This window comes from Tauraco erythrolophus, chromosome 3 (genome assembly GCF_009769465.1).
Source record: "Tauraco erythrolophus isolate bTauEry1 chromosome 3, bTauEry1.pri, whole genome shotgun sequence".
Classification (NCBI taxonomy): domain Eukaryota; kingdom Metazoa; phylum Chordata; class Aves; order Musophagiformes; family Musophagidae; genus Tauraco; species Tauraco erythrolophus.
This window is the reverse complement of record NC_141467.1, coordinates 48314477-48342452: the sequence shown is the minus strand read 5'-3', so window position 1 is coordinate 48342452 and position 27976 is coordinate 48314477. Positions and strand designations below refer to the sequence as shown.

Sequence of the window (27976 nt, the reverse complement as noted above, 5' to 3'; positions counted from 1 at the left end):
GTCGTTTTCTTGTTTTGTGTGTTTGGGGTGAGGGAGTAGGTGTGTTTTTTTTTTTTCCTTTTTCCCTAGGTTAGTTAATGATTCTCAGACCAATTAGTAGTATTTTAAATATATTTTATGGTTTTGAAGCATTACAGTTTTGGTACTTTACAATATGTCAAATGCCACTGCTGGGTTGAATCCAGTGAGTGGCTTATGTTCCCTGCTCCTAACCCTGCAAGCACGCAATTTGGCACAGCACTGTTGCAAGTTACACACTGTCCTCCTATCGTTTTTTATATTTTGAATTTTTTGCTTTGTACTTTGCTGGGAGTCAGGCATGGCAGCAGTGAGCTGAAACAAATCTTGATTAAATAAAATAACAAACACTGCAGTTTTAAAATCCAGAAATGGAATTGAAAGGATTAAAGTTAGCTTCCAGTGGAGTAACGCTGTTCTCTATGCCACTGCACCTTCTTTAAACATAAATTCCTGTGAAGCCAGAATGAGAAAATGGGATAAGAGCCTGGCAATAATTCCTGATCTTTTTCAGTATGGACACAAAGGAGTTACATGGTATCGCTTCACACTGAGATGAGATTTACCCTTTTCCATTCTGACACTTTCTCCTGTAAATTAGGAGTTTAGGGAATAAGAAGCAGTAGATCCAATCTACCTTTTCAACTCTGGACTTAAACTTTCATTTTTTTCATAACCTGCCTTGTTACATGCCTTGCTTGGAGTTTGGCTCATGCAACGTACTTAAGTCATCAGCTAGGACAGGGAATTAAGCTTCTTGTGCAGTAAAGGTCAGGCTCACATTCTCATGTGTTGTATTTGTTGCATTCAACTGCATACATACGGTTCCTGAACTGCGCTTTGAACTCAAGAGAAACTTTGAAATGCATATTGCATTTTGAGTCACAACCCTGTGTCAGGCATCTTAAATAGCTCTTCATTGAGTTGGGTGATTCGGAAATAGTTATTTTGAGAAAGATGCACCAGGGCAGACCACATACCTAAATTTAAAAACCCCAGCAGCCTAAAAATGGCCAAGAAGTAAGCAGGTGTGCAGGTTTTGTCATATGCACAAGGGTCTGTTGTTTTCTCCTGTCTCTTGTTCCTAAACCGAGACAGCCTTCAGTAGAGAAAGGTAAGGCAACAACTTATTTAAAAACAAAAGGAGAAGAATAAGATTTAATAGGCCTTAATGTTAGGAGCTTGGTTTTCAGTGTTGCTCACTCTCGTAAGAGGTTCCTTTGGAGTTTCAGGTTGGCAGCAACCACCAAAAACATTGTTCAATGTGCTTGAGTGCATGCGTGAGTGCCAAAAGGTAGCTGTGTAGGAGTGAGAGGTGGGGAGGGAAATGGCATGAATCAAACCCAGAGAGGCCTGACCACGTGTTGGGCAGCCCAGGTCAATACGCTGTGATGGGTTTCTGCGGGACCTGGGAAGGACCAGGTCAGGAACCTCCCTTCACGTGGCTTTGACGAGGAAGCAGTCGCTCCTAGGATGACTCAAGAGGGGAAGAAGAACTCAACCCACAGGGATACACGACATTGCCGGTTCTCTGGAGGGAGACTGTTGCCAACGCCTTGCAAAATGCACTCAAGGGCCCTGTGTGCAGTAGGTGAAGCACGGCAGGCGGAGAGCAGAGCGCAGTGCGTGCTGCAGGCAGCGCGTCATGTATTCACCACTGCCCGCTGGCTGGGGGTGCCGGGGAGCAGGACTGCAGCCCAACGTTAAGTAGCTTTCCGTAATGCTCCTTTCGCTTCCTTGTTTTTGCAAAGTGCTATTTTTAAGTCGTGTGAAGTGGAGAGTGTTTATATTAGGTACAATCCACCTTTTGACTAAAAGCGTTGTAATTTTGCGACAACAAAGGCAGGAATTTACGGAGTGAGGTTGTGTGGCCACAAAAGCTGTTTATTTCTATTGTTCTTTGGAACAGACAAGTTATCTCGAGTCGCACATTTTCAGCAGTAAGCATTTACATTGGTGAGCGGGCCCCCTTTCTTTGTTCAAATGTAGAAGGGGGAAGTGGCAGGGATGAAAAGCTAATTTTGCTCTTCACTGAAGCAGGGAGAATCAGGGACAGTGCAGTGCTAAGCTGCTTCCCCGGTTCCTGTTTGGCACGCCTGTGAGAGGGAGAATGGTGTAAAACAGCTCTCAGGCCAACGCTCAGCAGAGTTTTTCCTAAGCAAATGAATTCAGTGTTTTAACCAGTTGTTTCCGGACTGATAAGGTGGCAGAATAATAGGCAAAAAATCCAGGGGCTGCCCAGTGTGACGTTGCTGGAGTGTTGTCTCTGTTTCAGCCGGGGTCTCTTATATTGCCTGCAGCAGTTGCGTCAGCCGTGAGGAAAGGCAGAGTTTGGAGGTGGGAGTAAAAATGTCAACTTTGACAAGACAAGCAACTTTTCAAATGTGAAGTGATGGAAAAAACTAGATGTCAAATCAGTTTCTAGGTTTCGTTTATAGTGAAATTACTAGCAAAACTAATCCAGATTTGTGGATAGTCTGGACATCCCTAGTATAAGCATTTCAGTGAATAAGTGAGCTACCAGAAGTGTTGCTAGCTCCATTCCTGAGCACCCTCTGACAGGGCGCAGCACGCTTTCTAGGACTTTCAGAAACGTGTTATGCATAGGATCAAATTCTATTTTTTTAGTGTAAAAAGGGAAAATGCATAGTTAAGCTGATCTTTCAGCCCATCTTCATTTGTTAATTTAAATAAAGCAAAACAGAATTTGTATTTATCAGCCTGTGAACAGATTGGAAATTATATTACTGTACTTGAAGTAGGTGTCATGTTCTTTTATATATGAAGTAAAAGGCACATCAGCGATCTCTTTGACAATGATATGTTACTATTGGCCATAGTGTCTCTTTCCATTTACTAAACATTGCATATTTTATGTCAGAAGACACCAAAACTTATGATCATAAAAGTTGATATCAGCTTGACTGTTGCTTTTAACGGAAACATGATTAAACTGACGATATTTCAATTTGTATTACTTTTCTTTGGAACATGCCCTCTTTAATGATAATAATTGTAATTTAATAGGATTTCCAGCTGGCAGTTCCTTGATACGTTGCCTGGCTTATTTGTGGTAATCACGTTTTTGGTATGTTGTCTAGAGATACGGCAGGATATGTTTGATCAGCTATTGAATCTTTGTCTGTTGTCATAAGCAGGTCCAATTCAGTTATATCAAGGTTGTAGTTTCTGCCTGTGAACTGAAGGAATGTGTTTGTGTTTAGAATCTACAATCTAGTGAGGTACTTAAAACCTCTTGGAGAGCCTGTAGCTAAGCTCCCCAGTTATGAATTATAGAAATTATTTTGAGATCTTCTACTTGGGTATTGTGTGTGTTTTCTTTTCTAGAGCTTGGGTGTTTGGTTTTGCTGGAAGTTAGGTAATTCTTTGGAAAAGGCACTTTTAGGCAACATTTTTTAAAAAATAGTTAAATCCCCATTGTCCGACAGTAATATTTTTAGCAGAAAACTTCTGACTGGTTTTGCTGGCTGCTTCAGAGATGTGCATGTGCCACATACTCCCAAGGTTTTCAAGAATTTAGCATCTCTAAAAGTGAAGAACCTGAAAAAACCTCTGCTCTGCAGTGATGGGATCATGGATCGAGTAGACCTTTCAGCTGGTTTTGCACAGATCTTCTTATACTCTTTGTGCTCCAAAAGAGAGGGAGGTTTGTTGTTTTCTTTTGTTTTGTTAAAAAAAAAAGTTGTATTTCAATAAAAACTAAAAGGTGAACTTTTTTTTTTTTCATCTTAGCAGAGAAAACTCAAAGCCACTAGGGAATAAATGAGAGATATTCGTAACTGTCCCCAACTCTCTTGTGTTTTTACAGACAGGTTTTTGCCTCCACACTTAGATTGGGTAAACTCAATGACTTTCTTAGTGGTAGCATATTTCCCTGGGAAACTTTTCTGCCATTTCTGAGACCTTGCTATCTGCTCCCTGTTCTTCACTGCCATGTTGTATCATACCTACATTAGCTGCAGATTCCAGGGGCTACCGTGGTTCTCATGCCCTATAGTCTTTGAGATCTTCTCCATTTTGAATAGTCTTGGTAGCTCTTCAGGAAATGGAGCAGTCTCCCCCTTCTTCCAAGGCATCACCATAACTATTTTTTTCAGAGCATAACTGTCGTGGTTTAGGCTGATCCGGCAACCAAACCCACGCAGCTCTCCCAGTCCAGTAAAATGGAGAGGAGAGAAAAATGTAATAAAAGAGCTGAGGATCGAGACAGGAACAGAGGAGCACCCACCAACCACAGTCCCGGGCAAAAGAGGCTGTTTTCTTTAAGCAAAACTATTTATTAACAGCTACCTACAAAAGAGAAAAGCACACAAAAATGGTTACTTGAGAGAATAACAAGAAAACAAGGCCAGGTCTTAAAAACAACACCACTCCCCCCACCTTTGCCTCTTCTTCCCGGCTCTACCTCCTCCTCCCCCCAGCGGCGCAGGGGGGCAGGGACTGGGGGAGTGCAGGTCAGTTCATTCCAAGTTGTTACTGCCGCTTCTCTTAAAGGAAAAAGAGTCCTTACACCATTGTCCCTTGATCCAGTGGATCCCCTACTCACGGCGAAGGCGTGAATCCTGCCCGCTGGGGGGCAAATCCTTACCCCATCAGATTTGCCCCAAGTGCGGGCTTTACCAGTCTTGGGCTTTTAAGGAGCTGCAGCCACTCGCTCTGGCGTGGGTCATCATACAGACTTTAAATGCGCTTCGGCGTGGGTCGTCATGTCGACCTTAAATGCGTCTCCATAGAGACTTTAAATACATAAGTGCGTAAAATGCGTAAAATGCGCCTCGACCTGTGCCCATGATTCACAATAGTCTCAGGCTCAGGCATCTCCTTTAACAAATCACCTCCCCATCGGCGGGGGTCATCCCATGGACTCTAGATGCGTACCGTGCTCAGGCTCTGGCATCTCTTCTCAACGTGGGTCATCCACGGGCTGCGAGTGGGTCTCTGCTTGCTCCACCGAGGACTTGTTACAAGGGGCCGCTCGCAAGGGGGACTCAGCCGCGGCACACGTTGTTCCGCTCCATCTTCACTGACCTCTTATCTGTGTGGCCGTTTCTCTTAGATTTCAGTCCTGTCTGGGTGAACTCGGCCTGGTGGGCGCCCCGGCAGCGGGGCTCTCCCCGAGTTCCCCAAGCGGCTCCGCCGCCGCCATCCTCGACGGAGCGGGCCTGGCCTGGCCCGGCCCAGGCTGCCGGATCAGCCGGGAGCGGGGGCCGTGGCCCCCCTCCCGTCTCCTTGCTCCTGGGCACCGGCACACCTTTCCGGTTCCTTTGTCCAACGTAAATAGAGCAATTCGCAGAGGCGCCGATTGGCTCAAGCCCCGAGGGGGACGGGAGTCCGGTCTGATGGGCAGCTCCTGCCACCCCGACCTCCCCCCCCCACTTCAAACCATAACAATAACACAAACTAAGAACATGCAACTGTTTGTCTCATTTGTTAATAGAAAGAAATGCTTGTTCTTTTTTCAAAGTTCAGTGAGTGAAAACAGGAGCTACGTTCTGGGTCTTGCATTGCCGTCAAAACTTAGAGTTACTTTGTGAATGTCACCTATCTCTCTATTTCAATTTCAAGGGTGTTAAGATGAGGGTAAGAATGATCATAGTTGGAAGAGCTCTTTCACGTCTTTGAATGCAAGTTATTCTTTCCAAGAGCTTCTACTTTTTTCTTCTTTAAGAACTGCTTCTCAAGGTAGATCCTAAAACTGGTTCCATCAGGAGATTTTCTTCTTTGTAGGAAAGAGATGCTTTGAAATTTTGAATGGTCTTGCTCTGGATGCTCTGCTGAACGCTGGGAGCAAAATTTATACTCTGTCCCTGCTTTCTTGCTAAACTTGTTTCTGCAAAATGTGTTTGGTGGCTTTTGGAATTTTCTCATTGATGTCTTATGTTTTGTTGTTGCTGCCTGGTTCGCACTGTAGGTTGAAATTTTTTTGTGGACAGAAGACAGAACTAGAATGAAAAGTAGTTTTTTCCTTGTCAGCCATATGGAGTTAAAGCCATATTTATGGCAGTTTCAATCCAGCAAGATTGAGAGGGAGAAATGGATAGAGTCTAGGAAGACGATATTTGGGAGAGAACAACAGGATTGATGTCAACGGATGGAGCAATGAGAAAGATAGGAGAAGGCAGAGGCAAGAAATGTTGAAGAATTTGCTCATCTTAAGGTTTGTTTTAAAATCAGAATCAGTGCCTTGCTAGTGTTTATTCAGCACCAGGAAACTATGATGTAATATTACGGGGCTGTATGTTATCCTTGTGACATGTTTGCATTTGGTATCATTCTCTTTCTGCTGAAAAAATTGCAGTAAAGGATATGCTATGTAGTGTCCTTCTGCATCTGTTCCAAGGTCAAGTACAGCATCTGTGCGAAAAGTAGTTTCTAAACTTTGTCTTCCTCAGTATACTACTTAGATAGTTACAAGAGGCAATTACGGTTAAATTTCCAAGCAAAAAGGAAGCATTAAACAAATAAATAAATAATCACAACCTGGATTTGAGCATGAGCTTCTTGAGCATTGGTCTGGAAATGTACCTGCTAGTGTAACTGGCATATTTTCTTCTATTCTACATAAACATTCTTGGGATGGTAAAAGCTAAGGCTGCCAAAGTTTAGAGAGGTTTACTTTTGAGTGTACTTAATTCAACAACAAGAACAGTCCATTTATTTTGTGACCTATTTATAGCCATTAAACAAACCATGGCAAATGGATCTGCTTTACTTAATTCACTACATTTGGTAGAAGATTAAAAGCATGGAAAATATATTCATAAAAGCAGGTATGTTTGTGTCTGATACCTTGCAAATCTCGGTATACTGCAGGACTTTCATTTTTTAAATAAAAGTAGGAGTTTATTCTGCAAGACAAAGAACTGAAAATAAAATTATTATTAGGTAACTACTTTGACAGATCAAATATTGAGGGGATCTGGGTTATTTCTCATTGTGAGCTATATATGATCACACTTGTAAATCTCCAAAAATAGTATTAACGTGATAAATGTGACTTATGTTCTGGTTCATTTTAATGATAAGAACAACTCGTTTTGAGGTTTTTTTGGTTGCGTTTTGTTTTCAAAACGTTCTCAACGTGTTAAAAGGGTTGATGTATTTTTCCATAACACAGTATTTCTATATTCCCTGTGTTACAAAGCTGCTAACTGAAATTCTCTTTTTGCTTCTCAGGTTGTTTTTGAAGTGGTCACTTCAGGTCACCCAGGATACGTGGCTATTGACGAAGTGAAAGTGTTAGGACATCCATGTAGTAAGTACCGATCTGCTATTTTAAACCCAGCCAGCCCTCTAAAATGAATGTGCCACTTTGCTTCAATACGTATGGAGCAAACGATACAGAAAATGTCAGAAAACGTTATCACTGCTATAAATATAGGCTGATTATGTGCAAAGCGTTGATAGCATTTGAACACTTGCACCTTATTGGCTTTAAATACATCTCTTACGTGCATCTTGTGTATGGTGCTTGGTGTAAGCCCCAGAGACTAACTGGGCAACCTAATGACTCCTTCAGAACAAAAGTCATCAAGATTTGTTGACCAGTTTTCTATTGCCATCAAAAATTCAGTGCAGCCACAAGCTGAGGCATTAGTGAAAGCAGATGAACAATGCAGGACCTGGATATATATGATTATTTTTTCGAAGGCTTAGAAGGAAGAAAACTCAACTGGCTGAGGCTTTGCTAAGCAAAGTTACTTAGGGTACTTCCCCAGGTATTGTACTTTGGCTTCACGACTCAATTCCTGCCCTGTTTTACTTGCTTATGTTTCGGATGTGTTTCCTTATCCTGTTTTTAAGGATATGTATGAAACTATCCTAAGTGCTTTAAAAATTGATGTCATAACAAAACCTTGTAAATGAAAGCTTTAGTATTATCCAGATGTAATTAAACAGATTACTTAAATGATTATTTCACAAATTTACTATTTGCTAAATAAGGTGTATTAAGATCATACATGGAATTGTAGGTTGTAATCTTACTGACTAAATGACTGAGTGAGGAAAACGACACCGATTTCTGTGTAATTATTTGCCTTCCTCTTATACCATGTTGTACTTATATGCATTTTGTGATTTAAAATAAAAAGTGGTTTATTGATTAGTACCAGAGCACCTCATAAAAATGATTTTACTGTTAGCGGCAAGAAGACACAGACATTTCTTCAAATGCAGAGACAGTTATGCAGAATCAGCAGCTGTTATTTCTGAATCAGTTAGTTTTGATAAACACAGCAGGCTCTCATGTTGTTAGGCAGTATTTGTGCTTCTGCATTCTGAATTTCCATCTTTGGTTCAAGTAGGATAAGTCTAAAGCAGCATTTTATCAGCTTAATATTTTTCCTTATACTGATTTTGAGAGAGTTTTGATGTGTGCATTTATACCAATGAATTCTCAAAACCTGCAAGTAGCTCTTGTTAATGCGGAGACTAAGTTATACCCCATAGCGCACAGAGTTCTAACGTGACAGTGTTGGAACGCAAAAGCTTTAATGAAGAGTTCTTTGATGAAGTAATTAAAATGTTAGGAATTAAGACATCAAACCAGTTACATTGTCTACAAGAAAATTGAGAAAGTGTGAAAAGTGGAATAGAACTACTGTATGTCTAAAACTTTGCAAGACTCATAATGCTATTCTTTCTGCATATTGCCGGAAAAAAATACTTCTGGAATGATTAACTCTTTAAACAAAAATTAAATGGGAAAAATAGTTGTGAGGCAATTGTCTGGGTAGTACGGACAAAGAGCAAGCAGAAAGCAAGTTGTAAGCACGTAGAACTGAAAGGCGTGGATGGGTGAGGTTTTTCATGTGTGTGTGTTTGTTTCGAAAATCTAACGCTCCTCTCCACTTAGGCCATACCTGGTAATTCAGAAAGGCTAGTTTTCTAGAGTTTAGGAAAATTGAGAATAAAACACAAATGGAGTAAAAGCAAATGTGGAAAAAAAAGGAAAAGTGACTGAGAAATGGGGAACTTCTTGAATAATCTTACTGGCTAGTCAGACATTAATATTTTGATAGGCAAAGAGGAGGATGACTTTGAGCTGAAGTCTGTCTGTCCTAACTGGGAAGTGTTTAGAAAAACAAAAACCAATATGTCTAAGAAATTTGCCATAAGGACGGTTACCATGAAAAGATTTCCTTCCATAGTTAGATATTAATTTGGGCTATTTTATTCCATCTCCTCTTTATACTGCCTTGCACTGGACATTAAGCAACCTTTTCTTGAATTCTGGTCGCTGGTTATTTATAAATTCCTTGAAACTGTAATTTCTCCCAGTGATAAGGTCTTTTAAGAAAATGTCATCAACAGTTTAAATGGTTGTGATGCTCTGTTAGAAAGTGTATGTTTAGCTTGCCAGTTTATTGCTAGTACTAATGTTTCCATGTCTGAAAGGATTGATCAGAGTCTGTCTTATCTGTTAGTATAGACAGTGCAAAAAGTACCCTTGCCTGCAGTAGGATTTGAATGGTTGGGAAATACTACCTTTTCAAATTTCTGTGTTTTTTTGTGTCATGTGGTTGACATAGAAATACACATGCTATCTTTCCTCCTTCAGTGGCCATAGTTCTTGTTTGAATATCTATTTCATTAATTAGATTATTTGTAGCTGTATTGCTTTAATATTTTACGGGGAGTGTTTTCTCTTTCAAAATGAAAAATAAGTATTGGTACAGAGAATGCATTGTGTTTTGGTTTGGTTGTGGTGGTTTTCTTTTTCTTTCTTTTCTCTTTCTGCAGTGTTGTTGAAAAGAATTGTATTTAAAGAATACAACTGTAGTTGGTGACAAGTGTTATATGTTAGTATTTTAGCTGTTTAGTGTGCTACATTTCTAAAGCATGTCCTTTATAGACACTGTACCTGGTTAAACTGAAAAACCTGTTTCCCTGACAACATCACTCAACTTCTTACCGTTTTGTTTAGTTGATAGTGTAAGTATCTAGTAGGTTTTTTTTTCTAAATGTCATTAGTTTCCAATATGATCTTTATCAATAGAGTGTTATTGTGAGAGAGATGCTGAGCTAAGATAATTTACACAGTAGGAACAATTAAATAGCACCCTTCTCTCCTGCTCTTTCCCAGGTGTGGAAGTAAATCAACCTAAATCTAACACGTAGTCAGTGATTTGAAACTTTTAAAGCAGGGCTATTTAATTTCGTTAGTGTATTATTCATAGCCAGTACTTCCATGTTGCATAAGTTCAATACTTTATCTTCTTCCAACAGCAAAAACTCCTCATTTCTTGCGTCTTCAGAGTGTGGAAGTCAATGCAGGACAATTTGCTACTTTTCAGTGCACTGCCAGTGGTGGAACGGGCTCAGGTGACAGACTCTGGTTACAGGTAATTTCCTTCTTTCCTAATGTACTGATTTCTGGGAGGAGGGGAGTTCATCCCCTCATTCTCTGAAAGGAATGTAAAACATGAAAAATGATAGGGCTGTCTGTTTCATCAGTATTAGATTTTATAGCACCTTTGAACTGCTGCATAGTAGGTGTTCTGTTGTAGAAAATGATACTGGAAGATTTTGCTCTCTTGTTTCAATGGGATGCCTTATTAAAAATAAAGGTACTGGTTTTGATGCATGTGGCAATCATGAGTAAAGGCTAAATCCCCAAGGAAGAGCACATGACATTCTCATAATGTCTATGCTGGCTAACTGCAACATTACACACAATAATTTTCTTGGCTTACCTCTATCTCTATTTAGTACTTTCAGCTAAAATTGCATTCTTATGTTTAAGTCTGGAGAGTATCAGTATAACAGTCAAATTTGACCTGTATTATAGAGCCAAAGAATCTTACCTATATTCATTGAGTCTGTAATTTTTCACTTGTTGAGTAATATAGCTTCTAGATAGGTGTCAGACCTTGATTTAAAGACTGTCTCCAACTCCTTTTCTTTCAGTAAAGACAGTCTCCCCTTATCCATATGTGTAACCTTATATCAAAACCATGCATTTTTCTTAATGTCTTTTAGTGATGAGGGTGCAAGTTCAACTGCTGTCTTGCTGCCGTCATTTCAGAGTTGTCTGTTCTCTACTGCAAACATTAGTCTGTATTTGGACTTAGCATTAGGGATCTGCCAACTTCCAGTTCTCTGTGCTTTCCATATGTGAAAAACAGCATGCTGGAAGTGGGACATTGTCTGAGAAGGAAATAAAGATGCCTAAACCAATACCTAAGGAGATCAATCAGATGGAGCTGCACTATGTGGAGAAGGAGAGATAGGAGAAATTGAAGTGATAGTAACAGGTGGGGCTTAGAGATGAAATTCTCTGTTTTTGTTTTTTAAACAATTTCAGGCTTTTACTATAGTTATCCTTTCACATTGCACTTGGTGCAAAATTTCATCAAGCATTTTGGAAATGATTCATTTAAGTATGACAGGTTAAACAGCTGAGTGGTTATAAGAAAACTATCACAGAAACGAACAAGTAAAACCACTTGAAAAGCAAAGAACCCTATTTATCTGTATATGAATGATGAACTGTTCTGTCTATCCAGAAGGAGCCTGATCAAATACAGTAGAAGGCAATGGAAATCTCCTTTTTTTTTAATTTGGATTTGCATGGGTATTTTCAGCCTCTGTGCCGATGCAAGGTTGATATTTCTCTAATGCTCCGGGCCTTTATAGCCAGTATTGCAGCATTGAATTGGTAGAATTAGAGTCCTGTCTTTCCTAAGCCACTGAGATTTTTTTGAAAGAATGATTTTCCAGTTATTAAAAGAGTTTAGCACATATGGAAAAATAATGATTGTTATTTCATCAATGGTAACCTTAGAACTTTTGCATAATGCTCTTCCATTCAGTTTTTCCGTAGATCTCAGGACAGTGTAATTTCAGCTTTAACTTCTTTGCACGGAAATTAGGACACACGTAAATTCTTTGCAAGGCTGGAATGTAATTCGTCTATTTTAGAAATTAAATATCCTTCTAGATTTTATGTAATCTAAAATCATTCTTCTTAACAGCAGTAGTGATTCCAAAATATCTTTGCTGAGCTTAGCTGAGTGATTCCTTGTTTATGCATGATTATGAGATGATTTTTTTTTTTTCTTTAGATGAAGGATAAGAAAGTAGTGGCAGATGGACTCGTTGAGGAATTTCATCTTCCTGCAGGGCCACTGTTTATTTATCCTGCCCGTATAACTACAGGTCCCTCTGGTAATCAGTCCAAGGTTGTGCAAATTCCAGGTGTGCCTTTGCGTAAGAGTATTTTAAAAGTTGACAGGATCTCCTGGATAGCTTGGATTTATTTTTGTACTTGTTCGCCAGTTTCCACAGATGTCTGCTGCAACTTACATTAAGACTGATCAGACAGCTCCATGTGTGGGATGCTGCAAATCAAGGCTATGAGATAAAGTTCCCAACAGGATTAGCTGTACTTTAGTGTACTAGGTTGCTATCGGGTAGCAGAGCCCCAGACCTTGCGCTTCTCCATCAATCATCTGAGACCATCTGGTTTCATGGTGTGATATTGAGGAATTTTGTATATGCCTGCTTATAACTCATGACAGTGCCACAGGACCATGAGTACAACGCAGCTATCTGTAACAGCTGTCCGAAAACGTGGTATCTTCTATGTCACATGACCAGTTAAACACACATGAAAGATCCTTTCATTCCTGGTAGAGGTAGAACTGATATTCAACTGCAAAACATCTTAATAAAAGACATTCTTACGTATGCTAGAGCCAGAATAAAATGAGTGCTGTTCTCTGGAGACATTTACGCTAGCCCTCAGGTAACAGGGATTCAAGTTTTAGTGGTGCTACAAACAGGTCATGTAATCTCTCTGATATGCCTGGTTTGTCCACCACTAATATTAACCACTAATATTTCTACCATCCTTTTGATGGTTCATTTCCTTAAATTTATAAAACCTTACGGGCAAACCATAGTAAGTAAATAAATAAATAAATAAATACAGTTGTGTGATTTTTATCAGGGGCTTCCTGGCCTTTCTGTCACATAAGTCCTATGAGGAGGCCTAATCTGTTTGGATTTGGCAGTTCCAAAATATCATAAGATAATTTGCTCCCAAATGATTTCCAGTACTTGCCATTTTTTTTTTTCAGATTCACATTGTTAGTCTGAAGTACATGTAAATTGTCAGGGTGAAATCACAAACCCACTAAATTCAGTAATGTTTCTGACTGTTTCCGGTGGTGGCAGGATTTTACTCCTGTACTTGTATCTCTTTTATATAGTACCTCTCAGCTTGTGTGGAGCAGAGGACTTCAAATTTAGTAGTACACATTTTTCTGGTGAACAAATACTTTACTTTTTACAGTTGTTGGACTTTGAGAGATATATGTTCATTAAAACAGGTAATTTTGACGTGGTTGGTTATTTTAGTCGTCTTGTCTTTGCTGAGTAGTTGTTGCAAATGACATAGATGTTCTTAATAATGCCCAGGACTTGAAGCAGTCCTAAGTGAAATCCATAGATCATTTCTTATTTCCCTCTTTTTTTTTTTTTCTCTTTCCAAGCCTAACCTGCTGTTATTCCCTATGGAATATGAAGTCTATTCATATATGGAGTAATATAGAAGTTTTTGTAATTGAAAGGGTGATGGGGGAACCACAATTCACAGGTTAGCTGCCCAAATTAGACCACTGAGCCATGAAATTTGTTTCAAGATGCTGTGATCAGTATGTACTCTTTTGGGAAAGGGAAGACAGAAAGCTGTTTACCTATTCCATAGTGCAGTGCTTTGCAAGAAAAACGTGTTTCCTGATCCTGCTAGACAGCCATGCACCCTAGTGCATGAGCTATGATTGCAGGCTTGTCACATAATTTGGCAACAAATTGCAGGTATTTTCAGTGATATCATTTCAAGTCAAACAAAAGGACCCAAGTACACAACGCAGCATCGTGCAAGTTTGGCTTTGTTGTTGTAACTAGTGTCCAAGTAATAAGGTCATTGCCTAGATTGTATGTTTATGAATTGATGTCCTCATTAGCTGATATTCTAAACATAAACATACCTTAAAAATAAATCTTATTACACTAATGAAGGGATATTTATAATTAACAAACAGATGCATCCCATCTGCTTACATTTTCTTTATTGCATCTGTGGACAGCACAGGTTACTGTCAGTATAGGATGACTGTTTCTGTTCCATTGAATGATTGAGCAAAAATGCCATTCCTGTGCTCTTTCCTGTGCTCTCACTATAAGGGCTGTACCAATTGCTGTAATTTTTTTTTAATTAAACAAATTCCTCTTTGAAACTGCAAGCTCCAGAAGTTGTCACCAACAATAAGATAAAGCAGTAGGCACTAAAGGAGCTGGGAGACCCAAGGAATGGAAATAACACTTCAGAAAAAAAAAACCCAAACAAATGAATAAAAACTTTTGTAGGTGGGCGCTAAAGATAGAATTTGGAAAGAAATTAACATGTGGAACACAGAACAGTTAATGGTCAAGTGAAAGCAGCTGAGACAATGTCTTCTGAAAAGCTTGTGCTAGTATTAGTATTTAGTAAATTGGCACAAGAAACACAAGTCTGTATTATAGGAGAAAGAGGGTAGAATTCTTTTTTGGAAGTAACCTTCTTTTGATGCAGCCTAGAACATTGAAAAAACAAACGTTTTGCTTTCCACTGACATCTTTGAGCCAGGAATCTAAATTGTAGCTTGCAAATTAGAATGAATTTTAGAAAAATAAAGATTTATTAAAACCAGGTAAATTTTTCCCACTGCGAGCCCAAGCTGTACACATACATTGAATTTCTTCTCTGCGAGTGTATGAAGTTGGAACTGTCATGTACTGAATATTTACATATACAAAATATTGTATTTAATAGTAACTAAAATTTAGTTACTTTACACCCTCTTTTGGGTTAAAAACTGGCTGGATGGCCAGGCCCAAAGAGTGGTGGTAAATGGGGCTAAATCCGGCTGGAGGCCGGTCACCAGTGGGGTTCCCCAGGGCTCAGTGCTGGGTCCAGTTCTGTTTAACATCTTTATCAATGACCTGGATGAGCGGATTGAATGTACCCTCAGTAAATTTGTGGACGACACCAAGCTGGGAGGCTGTGTCGATCTGCTCGAGGCTAAGGAGGCCCTTCAGAGGGATTTGAACAGACTGGATCGTTGGGCTGAGGCCAATGGCATGAGCTTTAATAAGGCCAAGTGCAGAGTCCTTCACTTGGGGTATAAAAACCCCAAGCATTGCTATAGGCTCGGGGAAGAGTGGCTGGAGAGCTGCCTGGCGGAGAAGGACCTGGGGGTCTTGGTTGACTATCGGCTTGATATGAGCCAGCAGTGTGCCCAGGTGGCCAAAAAGGCCAATGGGATACTGGCATGTATCAAGAATAGTGTAACCAGCAGGAATAGGGAAGTGATCCTGCCCCTGTACTCGGCACTGGTGAGGCCGCACCTGGAATATTGTGTCCAGTTTTGGGCCCCTCGCTTTAAGAGAGATATTGAGCTCCTGGAGCGAGTCCAGAGAAGGGCGACTAAACTGGTCAAGGGGCTGGAAAATGAAACTTATGAGGAGCGGCTGAGGGAGTTGGGGCTGTTTAGCCTTGTGGGAAAACGACTAAAATCGATGGGGAATGGGAGAACATTGTTCTCTAGAATTCAGCTAATATTAGGGCAGCTCTGACATGAAACACAGCTGCTGCTTCCAGGAATGAACAAGGCCTCAATATCCTTGAGATGGGGAGGAGAGTGATACGAAAGTATCATGGCTCATCCCTGTTATCGGGGACAAGAAACAACGGACAAGGCCCACGCAATACCCTTGAAATGGGGAGTAGAGTGATACGGAGGTATCACGGCTCATCCCTGTTATCAGGGATGAGGCGCCTGGTAAAGATAACCATAAAAATACCATCGAGGAAGTGAACCACAACCGCTGTCTCAGCAGTGATGGCGAAATTGTGTCCTTCAGCTACTAAATCACACCCCCACTCGCCTCTGAGCTGCGACCACCCCTCAAACGAGCAATTTACACCAATCCCAATTAGTGAACACCCCTCACAAGAGGAATTTACACCAATCCTAATAAAAGTTATGTATGACTAGAGTCACTCGAGCTCCACCTAAAAGATACGAAAAAGGTATAAAATGGCAGCAAACAAAGGGGATGTTAGGGAGAAGCCCCCCCACCGGAACGTCTGGGATCAGTCGACGGGCTGAACCTCTCTTCTCCCCCCCATAGGGACGCCTATTGGGTAAGAACTCTGGGTTATGCGCATTTACTTAATTACTTACTAACATCTTGCTAGCTATTTAATACTATCACTGATCAGTAATCGTTTTATATTATCACTGCAGTATTTCAATTAAAGTTGTTTTTGTAGTCAGTCACTATCACCGGCTATCCTCGAACCTGTATTCTGTCACAAATAAAATATATATGCATGTTTCCGGAAACTTTTGAATTATTATAAGGAGTTGGCCCATAGTATTACTAGTGACGATCCCTAATAAGTGGGCGAATCACCCTCCGACTCACTGAGCTGCCAAGAAAGGGCAGGGGGAGTCGGACCCAAGGGTCTCGCCTGACTTGGGAGCTGGTATACTGGCCAAATTACCTCCTGTTTGTCTATTAGTGAGGATCCCACAATAAGTCAGACGAATCACCCTCCGACCTGCTGAGCTGCCATAGAGAGGGCAGGGGGAGTCGGACCCAAGGGTCTCGCCTGACTTGGGAGCTGATAGACTGGTCGTTTTGACCTCAAAACGTGACAAGCCTGGAGAAGAGGAGGCTGAGGGGAGACCTGATTACAGCCTACAAATACTTGAGAAGGGATGGTGGGGAGGTGGGGGAAGGGCTCTTTACATTAGTGATGGGTGACAGAACAAGAGGAAATGGGTATAAGCTTAGTCAGGGGAGATTCAGGTTGGATGTTAGGAAGTGTTTCTTCTCTGAAAGGGTTGTCAGCCACTGGAATAGGCTGCCCAGGGAGGTGGTTGAGTCCCCATCCCTGGATGTGTTTAAGAATAAGGTGGATGATCTACTTAGGGATATGGTTTAATGGGGATCAGGGATGGTTGGACTCGATGATCTCTAAGGTCTTTTCCAACCTAGAAATCTATGAAATCTATGAAATTAAAATTACTCTCAAGTGAAAACTGCTTAAATATTAAAATTAATGTTTCCAAGGCAATACTTGGGAAAAAATTTGCCTCTGCAGCCTTGAAAGTTTGAACCTCTTAAACCTGCCTTTTTTAAGCTACATACTAACATCTCTTTTTTTTTTTTTTTCCCCGACTACAAAGTCACCGTCTTGTTCAGTATAGTGGATGTATTCATGGATGTAAGGATGTGGGTTCCTTTACAAAAGTATATTTAGGGCTTCACTTTACTTACTAAATACTATATAAATAAATTTTGAAAACAGGTTTATCCATTTCTGTTGGAATCTTTTTTAATAATCTTAGTGCTTCGCAATATTAAATTGTTTCTGTGGGATGGATTGGTATGATCTTCCTTTTATAGTTGAGGAACAGAGATACTGGGAAATGAAAGTAGTATATATCCCTTACTTTTGGAAACCATCTCTGAGACATCTGGACCTGACTCTCTGTGTGTAAGGCACTGAGCACTTTCCATGCTCAGCGTCCACTGATGTTAGTTGCAATAGTGAATGGCCAGTACTTCGGGGAATTGACATCAAAGACCAAAGTTCGGCATCTAGAATACCAGTGTACAGTTAGAAGAGTTCCAGGAAAAGTTTAAATGATGTGACACAAGGTCTCGTTGGCAGAGGCATGTCTGTTAAATCATGGAATCACACAGATTTCTGCAATTGACGTGTTCGTTCCTTAGCTTCTGAGGTCTGACTCCATCGCTTCATTTTCCCACCCACATCTGCTGCTGCTTCTGATTTGCAGCTTGTTCATTCAGTTCCCTCTGTGTGCTACTTGTTCTTAGAACGATCTAGAGTGTGACTTCAGAGAAATGAAGATGTTCGGATGATACCCAGGTGTCAACGAAATGCCATTTTAATATGAAACCCAATCATTTTGATATTAACATCTACAGATGTTTTGTAGCATCACTAAACACGTGGCAATTGCAGGTTTTGGAGACTCGTACCTTACTCCGTGTGGGTAGCCTTTCTTGAGAGAGATTCCTCGAACAGTGGAAAGCTACAGTTGATGAGAAAGAGAGGTCATCACTTCACTGAAGTAATGTATTTTTCCTAGCATCATTCTAAAACATGGTTGAAATGCACATAATTATTTAAAAATGTAATTCTCAGACACGTGACTTTTATTGCAGAAATACAGGTAAAAATTTGTTGAAGATAGGGAAATAACAATAGGATCTCAGGATATGTCTGACAGCCGTAGTAAGCGGCATCATCAGACTTAAAACCAGCAAGAGGCTAATGGGTATTCTCTGATAAGAAGGAGAGAGGGTGAAATCTTTCATACCTGTGCTTTATGCATGCAGAACACATGCTACTTCATTTGCAGCGAAGAAACTAAGAGAAATATCACTCTAATGGGCAATCTTCTCTACCCTGTGTAAACAGTTTATTACCTGTTAATAAGGGATTTGGCTTTTGTTCCTGTCTTTCCTGAAAGCTGTTTTTCACCTTATTCAGTGTTTTGGGTTTTTTATATCTTCAGTAATCTTTTGCTGAAGCTATTAAGAGTATGAAAGATTTTATTCGTCTACATACAAAACTGTAAAACCTGTATGCATTATTTATTATTTATTCAAAGGAAGAGATACAATCCTGTGTCACAGAGAGTTCTGGCAAACAAATTGTTTTCCTTAGGAATACATACACACGCGCGCATACACACACACACAAATGAGAAGTATCAAAAACATCCTTGTGAGAATGTAGAATCAGTGTGATGACTCCTGGCAAATTATGAAAATAAAACATATTTATAGAATATACAAAACAGTTTGCGTCTGTGTGCATGTACTTGTTTATGTAAATCACATAAAGTATCCCAGAAGGTGAACTGAAGTCCTACAGCTTCATAAGAATTTTTTGTTATTCTGTAAACTCTCTGAGGCTTTCCCATAATTACCATTTTCGTTGCTGAGTCTGGAAGCACTTGAGGAAAAAATATTTCAGCCATATTTTGAGTACTAAGATAATGAAGCAGTATTTTACCTGTTAAAATTAAATCATATACATATGTAACAACTTAGTAACACAAACAGGTAGAACTATTAATGTAAACTGTGCAATGAGATAGGCCTAAAGATGTTGTTTTGAATATTAAAAAAAAATGTTTGGGTTTGATCAGTAGGTGCTTTTGTGTATTACGGGAGTGCAGGAGATCATTCTTCCTCCTGCTTATAAATAGCTCAGTCTTCTAACTGATCAAACCACCTTGTACACAGCAAATTGTCTGGAGTCCATTGTCTTGAGGAGAGCTTTAATGACATTGATCAACTAAAGATTTTTGCCAAGACTAAACACATCGTGATGCATGTGCATCCTGATGTGTTTTTTTGTAGATAACCTGAGATGATTTTAATGTTAGAAGGATAATTAGTGCCCTGTAGGAAGGGGCACTGTCTGTTATTGAACAGATGAAAGTTAAACTTTTTTTTTAAAGTCTGGTAACCATTTAATGATATTTCCAGGTTTTAGTGTGTTAATTTCTTTGTGTCCCACTCTGCACTCCAGTATATATGCAGTGCCTTTCTTCTAGTCAATATTGTATATTTTCCATTAATTAATTAACTAGTTGTCATTAATCAGTTTTAGTTTTTTCATTAATTGCGTAGTAATCTCACTATATGACAGAAAAGGTTCTATGAGCACCAGAATATAGGAGTCTTGTGATGTGTGTCGTGTTTGTGTTATTCGATGTCTAAGGAGCCGTGATCTTTGATGAAAGCTTTTCCTTCAGTATCTGACTTTTATATGAATTGTCTAATGCCTGTAATATACTTTATCTTATGCTTTGGGTAACCTTGCAGAACTGTGCTGTTTGTTTTTATAGACATGGTAAGAACTGAAATATTCCTTCATGTTTGCCTGGATTTTTCTGGGAGACTTTAAGTTCTTTGAGGAGAAACGAAAAATTAACACATGTATGGATGGCCTGACCATTCTTACCAATTTCCTTAAATTAGGCTAAAAAAAAAAGAAAGAACAAAACAAAACCCATGTTTATATTTGGGTAATAAACAAAAAAACCCCTTGTGTGCATGTTAGCAATTGTGCATAGCATTCATTATGTATATTGGTTATACTTTATAATGGATAATAATGCATCATAGAAGCAAGTCACTAGTAGCGTACCCTAGGAATCAATCCTGGGACAAGTACTGTTTAGCCTCTTTATTAACAACCTGGATGATGATAGAATGCACGCTCTGCAAGTTCACAGACAATACAAAGTTGGGAGGAGTGGCTGATGCACCAGAGGGTCTGGCTGCCATTCAGAGGGACCTTGACAGGCTGGAGAAACGGGCAGAGAGGAACCTCATGAAATTCGTTAAAGGGAAGTGTGAAGTCCAGCCCCAGGGAAGGAATAATCCCATGCACCACTACACACTGGAGCCTGACAGGCTTGAACCTAGCTTTGGGAAGAACCTAGTGATCTTGTTGGACAAGTTGACCATGAGCTAGCCACGTGCCTTTGCAGCAATGAAGACTAATGGCCTTGGGCTGCATTAGGAGGAGTGTTGCCAGCAGATTGAGGCAGGTGATCCTTCCCCTCTGCTCAGCACTGGTGAGACACGTGTGGAGTGTGGTGTCCAGTTCTGGACTCCCCAGTACAAGAAAGATATGGACACACCAGAGGAGGAGTAAGGGACTGGAGGATCTGACATGAAAGGAGAGAACTGGGCCTGTGTGGTCTAGAGAAGGGAAGGATCAGGAGAAAACTTGAAAGGAGTAGAGATGACAGAGCCAGACTCTTCTCAGTGATGTCTGGTGCCAGGACAAGAGGCAGTGGGCACAAGCTGAAATAAAGACAATTCCACTTAAACATAATGAAAAAAAATATTATTGTGTTCAAACACTGGAATAGGTTGCTTGGAGCATCTAGGGAGTCTCCGTCCTTGGAGATACTAAAAATGCAGCTGGATGCAGTCATGAGCAACTTGCTGTAGCTGAGACTGCTGTGAGCAGGTGACTAGGACTACATGATCACCAGAAATCTCTTCCAGCCACAGTTATTTGGTGACTGTGATAATATTTAAAAATCATCATTCTCGTCTGTAGCGTTTAGCAACTTTAATGATAAGGAAATACTGACATGGAGATTCTTGCTTGAGGTGAGACGTATGCCTATTTACACACACTGGTTTTCAGTAGTTGATTGGATTCCTTTTTTTTTCCCCCATTTTAACCTCTTGGTCTGTCTTTTCTGTTAATTTCTATTTCTGTCAGTTTACACTTCTTATTTCTTACTTTACTTCTGTCAATCATATATGAAGAGAAAGTAAATTCTCAGCAATAAGAGCACACAAAGAAAAACCAGCAAAGCCATTGGGATGGGGCTTTGACAGTCAATGAACACTGACCTATTAAACCTCTGATCACACTCAAATTCCAGCAATTTATGTGGGAGGAGTAGTATTTTGCTAGGAGAACATCAGAAATACAAAATCATCTGTTAATGCAGAGGCTGCAATCTAGGACTGTGTATAAAATGCCACTAGTATAGGATGCGGCAAAAAGAAGCTCCTTTTTGTATGATATCCAAAAGCAAACTAAAGAAAATGCAAAAAATAGGTACTTCGAAGCATCCGTGGAACAATGCATTCTGTTATCTGTATCTGTTCCTCCTCACTTACATAATTTTTACAGCACAATTTTACGAACATCTGCATACAATATTGTGTTAGCTTGTTGAATTTGCATTTATTTTAATTCTGCTTGAGGTTTAATTTGCACATACTCTGTCACAATAGTTTTGTAGGAGACGAACTTCAATTTTTCCGATTTTCTGCATTTTAAGAGCTTTGATAAAATGTGACAGAAGGATTTAGTTTAATTTGCATATTCTCTTCCCCTAAAGAGAATATAAGAAAGAAATGTAACAAATCTCAGCTTTCTAAACATCAATTCAAACTTACAAAATTTTAAAGTATATTCATGTGTATTAGAGATCCCACATCAAATGTTTTTAACAAAGACTCTGCATTTATTTTGATTGTTCCATTCTAGCCATGAGCAAATGTGTTCTACAGGTTTTATACCTTAAAAAGTATATATTTAGATTTATTAAATGTCAAATAAATTTTTGAATATGTATACCTAAACTTCTAAACCAGTTCCTGTTACAAAAGAGTTGTTAGGTTAGATGCTCATCCTTCAAGGGAGACGAATACATTGCTTATGTGACCAAGCTTCGTTGTGAACAGTTACATCTCTTCTTGCTGGGCAATAGGGCTGAAGGCTTCATCACACTTAAAGTAATACTCTTCTCTCTGTTGGGATGCAATCTCCCATCAGGGACAACACCAGCCAGGCTTTTTTTACCTGGATTTACGAGAATTATTCTTGCATGTCTGTAGATTTGATCAATCTTTCTCTGATGCTAAGATTTCTCTAACAGAATTTTCAGTCACTAGTGGTAACAGAGACAGAGAAATTTTAAAAAAGGTACTGTAGATTGAGGGGAGAGAGGTGCTTAGCTCTGTAGTGGTGCTAGTCATCCATCAGGTTGCAGGGAGTGATAATAGGTAGTGTTCTTCAAAGGCCTTCCTTCAGCACCTGTCTAGCAAAGGTGGATGCTGCTCTGCCAAGAGTGTGCCAGTGATAATGAAATACACATTCATTTTCAACTAGTATACGGGCTGCTTATGAAGGGAATACGAAGTCCAAAAACTTTTAATATAGATATTAAAATTTTTGTCTTGAAAAAAGCCTTTTTATCACAAAAATATAACTGTTAATCCTCTTTCTCTTTGGGAATCTTCCATGACCAAAAGGGATTCCAGGGGAAAAGCAAATCTGAAAAATTGATGAATGTAGGAGTTTTCATTTAGAGATACACTGGAAACTCTGTGAAATCCATGAGGGCCTTGGTTATGGATGTTAGCGTGCAAAACCTGAAGACAGTTGAAGAGAGCTTGGCAAAGTTTGTTTGTGAGTAACCTGGAAAATTAGTAGGTTTTGATCCTCCTCATTTGCCGAAGGTGCCCTGTTGCACCTTATCTCTGAAGAGTCAGAAGTGTCACCTAAGAGAGCCGTTATTATTTTTATTTAACAAGGACGATATGAAACTTGGAATATGAACAAAAAGTTTTTGGTAATGGGTAGTTGTTCCTTCTTCTTCCTTTTCTCCCTGTTTTAGAACTGTGTGTCAAGTATTCATGAATGATCAGATATTAATGAATTGACTACATACATTGATTTGCAGGTAATTTGCTTACCTGCAGATGTTTATGGACATATGCAAGTTAGAGGGGATGCACATAAATCTATCTCTCTCCTCCATCCCTATCCATCTGCACATATATTATCATTTGATGAAGTGACCCGTAAGAAAAGTTGTTCTGGGATTACCTTTATCAGTCTAACCTTTTTGATATTCTTATCTGAGTTTGAAAATGAAGCGACCCGAGGAGTGTCCTCTTTTCAAGAAACTCAGTGATGTGTTAATCTTCCAGTTATTCTGGAGTGTTAAATAATATAGTAAATGGTGGTGAGCAAACCTGAGATAATGAAACAGTTGACCTGTGCCACGGGGGGCTGGTTAAATTCAGCTTACTTCTAAAGAGCATGTTAGGTATGCCTGTTTCCGAACCCTGAAGACTGCCTTGATATGAAGCACAGTTCAACAGCAGTGGAATCACTTAGGGACGCATATGAGTAAGGCAATTGATGAACTAAATTCAATAAGCTTTCTGTGCTATGCTCTTGGACCTTTGGGAGAAAGAAACAGTGACCTTTACAACGAATGCTGTAGTGAAATGTACGAACTTGACTTCTGGGAGGTATCGTGTTCAAATTGGAGTTGAATGGAGGCTTTTTTTATAAGACCAAGGGCTGTTGGAGCTATTTTGAGGCAAGGAGAACCAAAATAAAGATTAAATTAAACCCAAAGGGAAGATGATGGGAAGGAAACAGAGCATTGGAGGAGGTGTGTGTTGGGGGTAGGAGCTATTAAACTACGTGACTGACTCAGTAAATAAGACCAAAACACCTCCAGCCAAAACCCTCTATATTAGGTTCTCTGTCACAAAAATCAGTATGTCCCTTACTTATTACTGGTTATTACTGCTATGGTTGTCTATATTCACAAATTGCACCTTGACTGTTGAGAGGTTTACTATAGCTTCCTTTAACCATAGATATGTGTCTCTTATTGACATTTATTTCTTCAGTTTGGAAGGATCTTTTCAGCAGGTTGCTGCCTTGCCCTGAACAGGGCATGTTTTTTCATCATCAAATATGTGTGTGCTTCCTTCTTGGCTACTTCTTCCTTACCTACTTTGTAGGACTCAGTATCACTTTGGTTTTTGCCTGGTATTCTGGTTGTGTGTAACTTTGGAGTAGACTTCAGGTTGTCCCCAGAACTTGCACGTTGGGCTTCTTCATCCTGTACCGCTTTTCTTCCCAATAAGATAATGTGTTTCCAGTGAAGAGAATGTGGGACACAATCACACTGTTTTTTAACTGTCTGTGATGTGCTTGGATAGAAAAGGCAGACAAATGCCTACATTAGTATATTTTGCATTGTGTGTATGGATGAAAATTACGCTAATGATCATTCCTTTCTCATTTTCTCCTCATCACTCTGCTCCTTCCCAGCCCCTCCTTAAGCCTGACATCTGCAGAACTCTAAGCCTGAGTATTTAAAATCCTACGATGTCCTCTTCATTAGTTAGCAAGGTGTTCATCCTAACTCTTGGAATTTTTAATATAAATAAAAGGATGCTGAGAAGTACTTAGCATTGCATAATGCAAAGAATTAAGATACGGTATTAGATTAAATGACTTTATAAGTAGGGCTACGGGTTCAGCAAAATGCTTAGCAGATAGATGGATTGTTGCCATAATTTCTATCCAAAGTATAAACCTCTCAGATATAGAGAGATTTCCTAGTGCTTTGTTTTCTCCAGATGTTTCTGAGTATGTAGTTACCTACAAGTCATCTTGTATTCTATTGTGTGCTATTAAAGATGAATGGAAAGAGTTGGAATTTTTACATATTTTGTGACTACTGGTAAGTTGTTAGAGAATACTAACTCTTCTCAATCGCTCTGGAAATTAATGTAAAAATAAAAAAATAGATTGAGCAAGATTTGGCTGGGTTTTTTTCCTTTTAAAATCTCTATATAGTAATAACAGATTGGCTCCTGTGAGAATGATAAAAAATAATTTCAGTATGTAAATACAGAATAACCACTTTGGTTAAATTGCAGTGAGTTTAATGACTCTAGACAATGCAGTAGTGCCTATGTTTACTTTCTGTATGTTTAATTGTATCTTCAAATAGATGTCATTGTTTAATATTTGATAACGTGATTACTTGACGTGTAAGTTTACTAATATTTTACAGTATTACCTGGCAGCTCCAGCCAGCATTTAAGTTTAGTCATAATAAACAGAATTTTATGGAGAGCTATGTGATTTGAAGAAAAGGCTCAGTTATCAAACATAAAAATATTGAAAGCTGAAATCTTTCTTGAAAGGTAAAATAGTAACATTTTGCTTGAATGCCCATTAGTTACACATGCAGAGTCCAATTCTGGCTCATAGCAGAATAATTCCAAATAGGATGATGATAATCTTTTTCCAGATGCTTTTTCCAGCATGGCCTCATTACTTGAATGAAATATATTTGTTAACTTATACAGATGGAATAAATACAGGATAATCACAGGATTCGTGGTGGTTCTAATCTAAGCTGACAAACAGTTGTCTTGGTTATGAAAGCAGCTCTAGAAATTCAGAGGTAGAGCCAACGGTCTTAATTATTGGAATGATATGAACTCTGCGAAGCAATTTTGTTGAGGTATTAATTACTATTTGATTTAGATTTTATAGATATTTTAAACAAAATTACTTCTGGCACTGCTGATGTTATTTGAAATCCCACTGGTATGACTCTAATTACAATTTCATAAATATGCATATTTGCAAGTGGAATAATGCAAACTCTTTCTTTTATTAAATGTATGAAAAGCTGCTTAATCTACCTGTATGGACAGAGGGTGACTGACCGATGTTCTTTTTAAGTCTCTGCTGGCAAAATTGTTGAAACATGCCTTGAGAGAGATTAATGCAGTGGTAGTGCTGGATATAACATCCCAGAACTTCAATCCCTTTGAATTAATGCTGTATTTTGTTAAAAGTATTTCCGAAAGGTTTAATATATATCTTGTTGCTGCTAAATTGCTGTTCATTTAGAAGACTTTAGAGTTAGTTCATTGCCTAAAAGAGACTGTAAGTCTAATTTAAATAACCATCAACCTATTTCTTTTCATTCTAGCTTGCCTATAACGGAAAAATAATGTGCATTGTAAAGTGCTTTAAGCTGTCTCTGTATGCATTTAGTATGCTGGTACTAGGAATATGGATTTTCAAGATGTATATATCCTGAGATTAAATTAAGATTTTTTTTAATATTCCTATATATTAAATAACACATTGTTTAATAGAAAATTTATTCTTACAAATGACTTGCCAGTTATATATTTTCATTAGTTGGCTTAAATAACAGGTTTGAATATGTGTGTTTCTTTGTTTAAAAGCTTTCTCTGAGCATTTGAAAACATCCAAGTTGCTCAGCAGCCAGTGGAACCTGCTATTTTCATTTTTGGATCTCAGCAGCTTGCAGTCTTTGTTCTGTGGGCAAAATCCTTCTGCTCTAAGAAGGTTAGATAGCTCTGCCCTGGGGATGTGGCCTTTGTAGTCGGAGCAGGTCTAGCATTAAGTGATTGTGGCAGTTTCCTCTTTCCAAAGAATGAAGTGTCCTGTTCGCCGAGTTCTCCGAGTCCCAGAGGCAGAAAGAGCTCGCAGGCTTCATCGGTAGTAAAGCCTCAATCTTTCACATGGCAAAGCAGGGCTAAAGCACAAAAGTAAAGAGCCACATTTGTCTTTGAATTGTATTTAAAACAGACAAACAGAGAAATCCCACCCAGAAAACACGAGGATACTACGAATTTGCTTGAACAACCAGTTTTAGTGGGTTTTAATATAGAGTACTGTAGTGTTGCGTTGTAAATAATGAATTTTATACTCTTCTGAATGGGGATTAGTCAACTAGAGACTTGCTGTTTTTTTGTTTAATTTTCAATAAAATATGATGTGTTTGTGAAGAGTCAGACTTCCACATAAAAACAGGTAGTTTGCAAAACCTATTGGTAAATTTCAGAATCTATCTTAAAAGAACTGAGATTAAGGTTTTAATGACTATAACTGGTAAAGCAATGGATTGTAAGTGATCTCTTTTATTTGTGGGATTTCAGAATGTTTCACTAGTGACCGTTCAGAACTTTGTGAATGCTACTAAAAATAATTATTTGTAAAAAAAAATGTAAGGGGATGTACTAATATGTTCACTAAACGAATGGTTTTTGATATAACTAAGTTATTTCTAGCTGTTCTAAATGAAATAGCTATTGACAGCACTAAGAGCTTGTCATTTATCGTACAATGTGCTTAAAGGAGCCTATTAAATATGAAAAAGAAAATATTATTGGCATTCTTCTCTAAATTTTGAATAGTTAACTAATCCATAAAAGTGACCACTGTCACACCTGGCAGCTGCCTGAAGGCACTGTGCAGTAAGTCGGAGAGAACAAAATGTGAATCACAAATAAAGGGAGCAAAGCTGGCCCTATGGGTACAGTTAAAACAGAAGCCATTCTGTATTTATATATCATATTATAAAAAGCATTTTTTTCAGTCTAAAAATAGCCTTTTTGTGTTTGTCTATTGCCGAAATAAGTGTCTGGGAGAGGTTGTAGGTGTGGGTTTGTTTGGGTTTCGTTTTCTTTGGTTAGTTGGTTGTTTTTCTCTGTA

At 39.0% G+C, this 27976-nt stretch overlaps 1 protein-coding gene across 1 annotated transcript in view; it reads left to right on the top strand.

The window, feature by feature from the left end:
- Nucleotides 1–27976, top strand: part of PTPRM (protein tyrosine phosphatase receptor type M) — a 388464-nt gene that overhangs the window by 48370 nt on the left and 312118 nt on the right. The window contains 2 exon segments of the mRNA XM_086609296.1: nt 7216–7294; nt 10270–10385. Coding sequence (XP_086465422.1) covers nt 7216–7294; nt 10270–10385 — 195 coding nt within the window.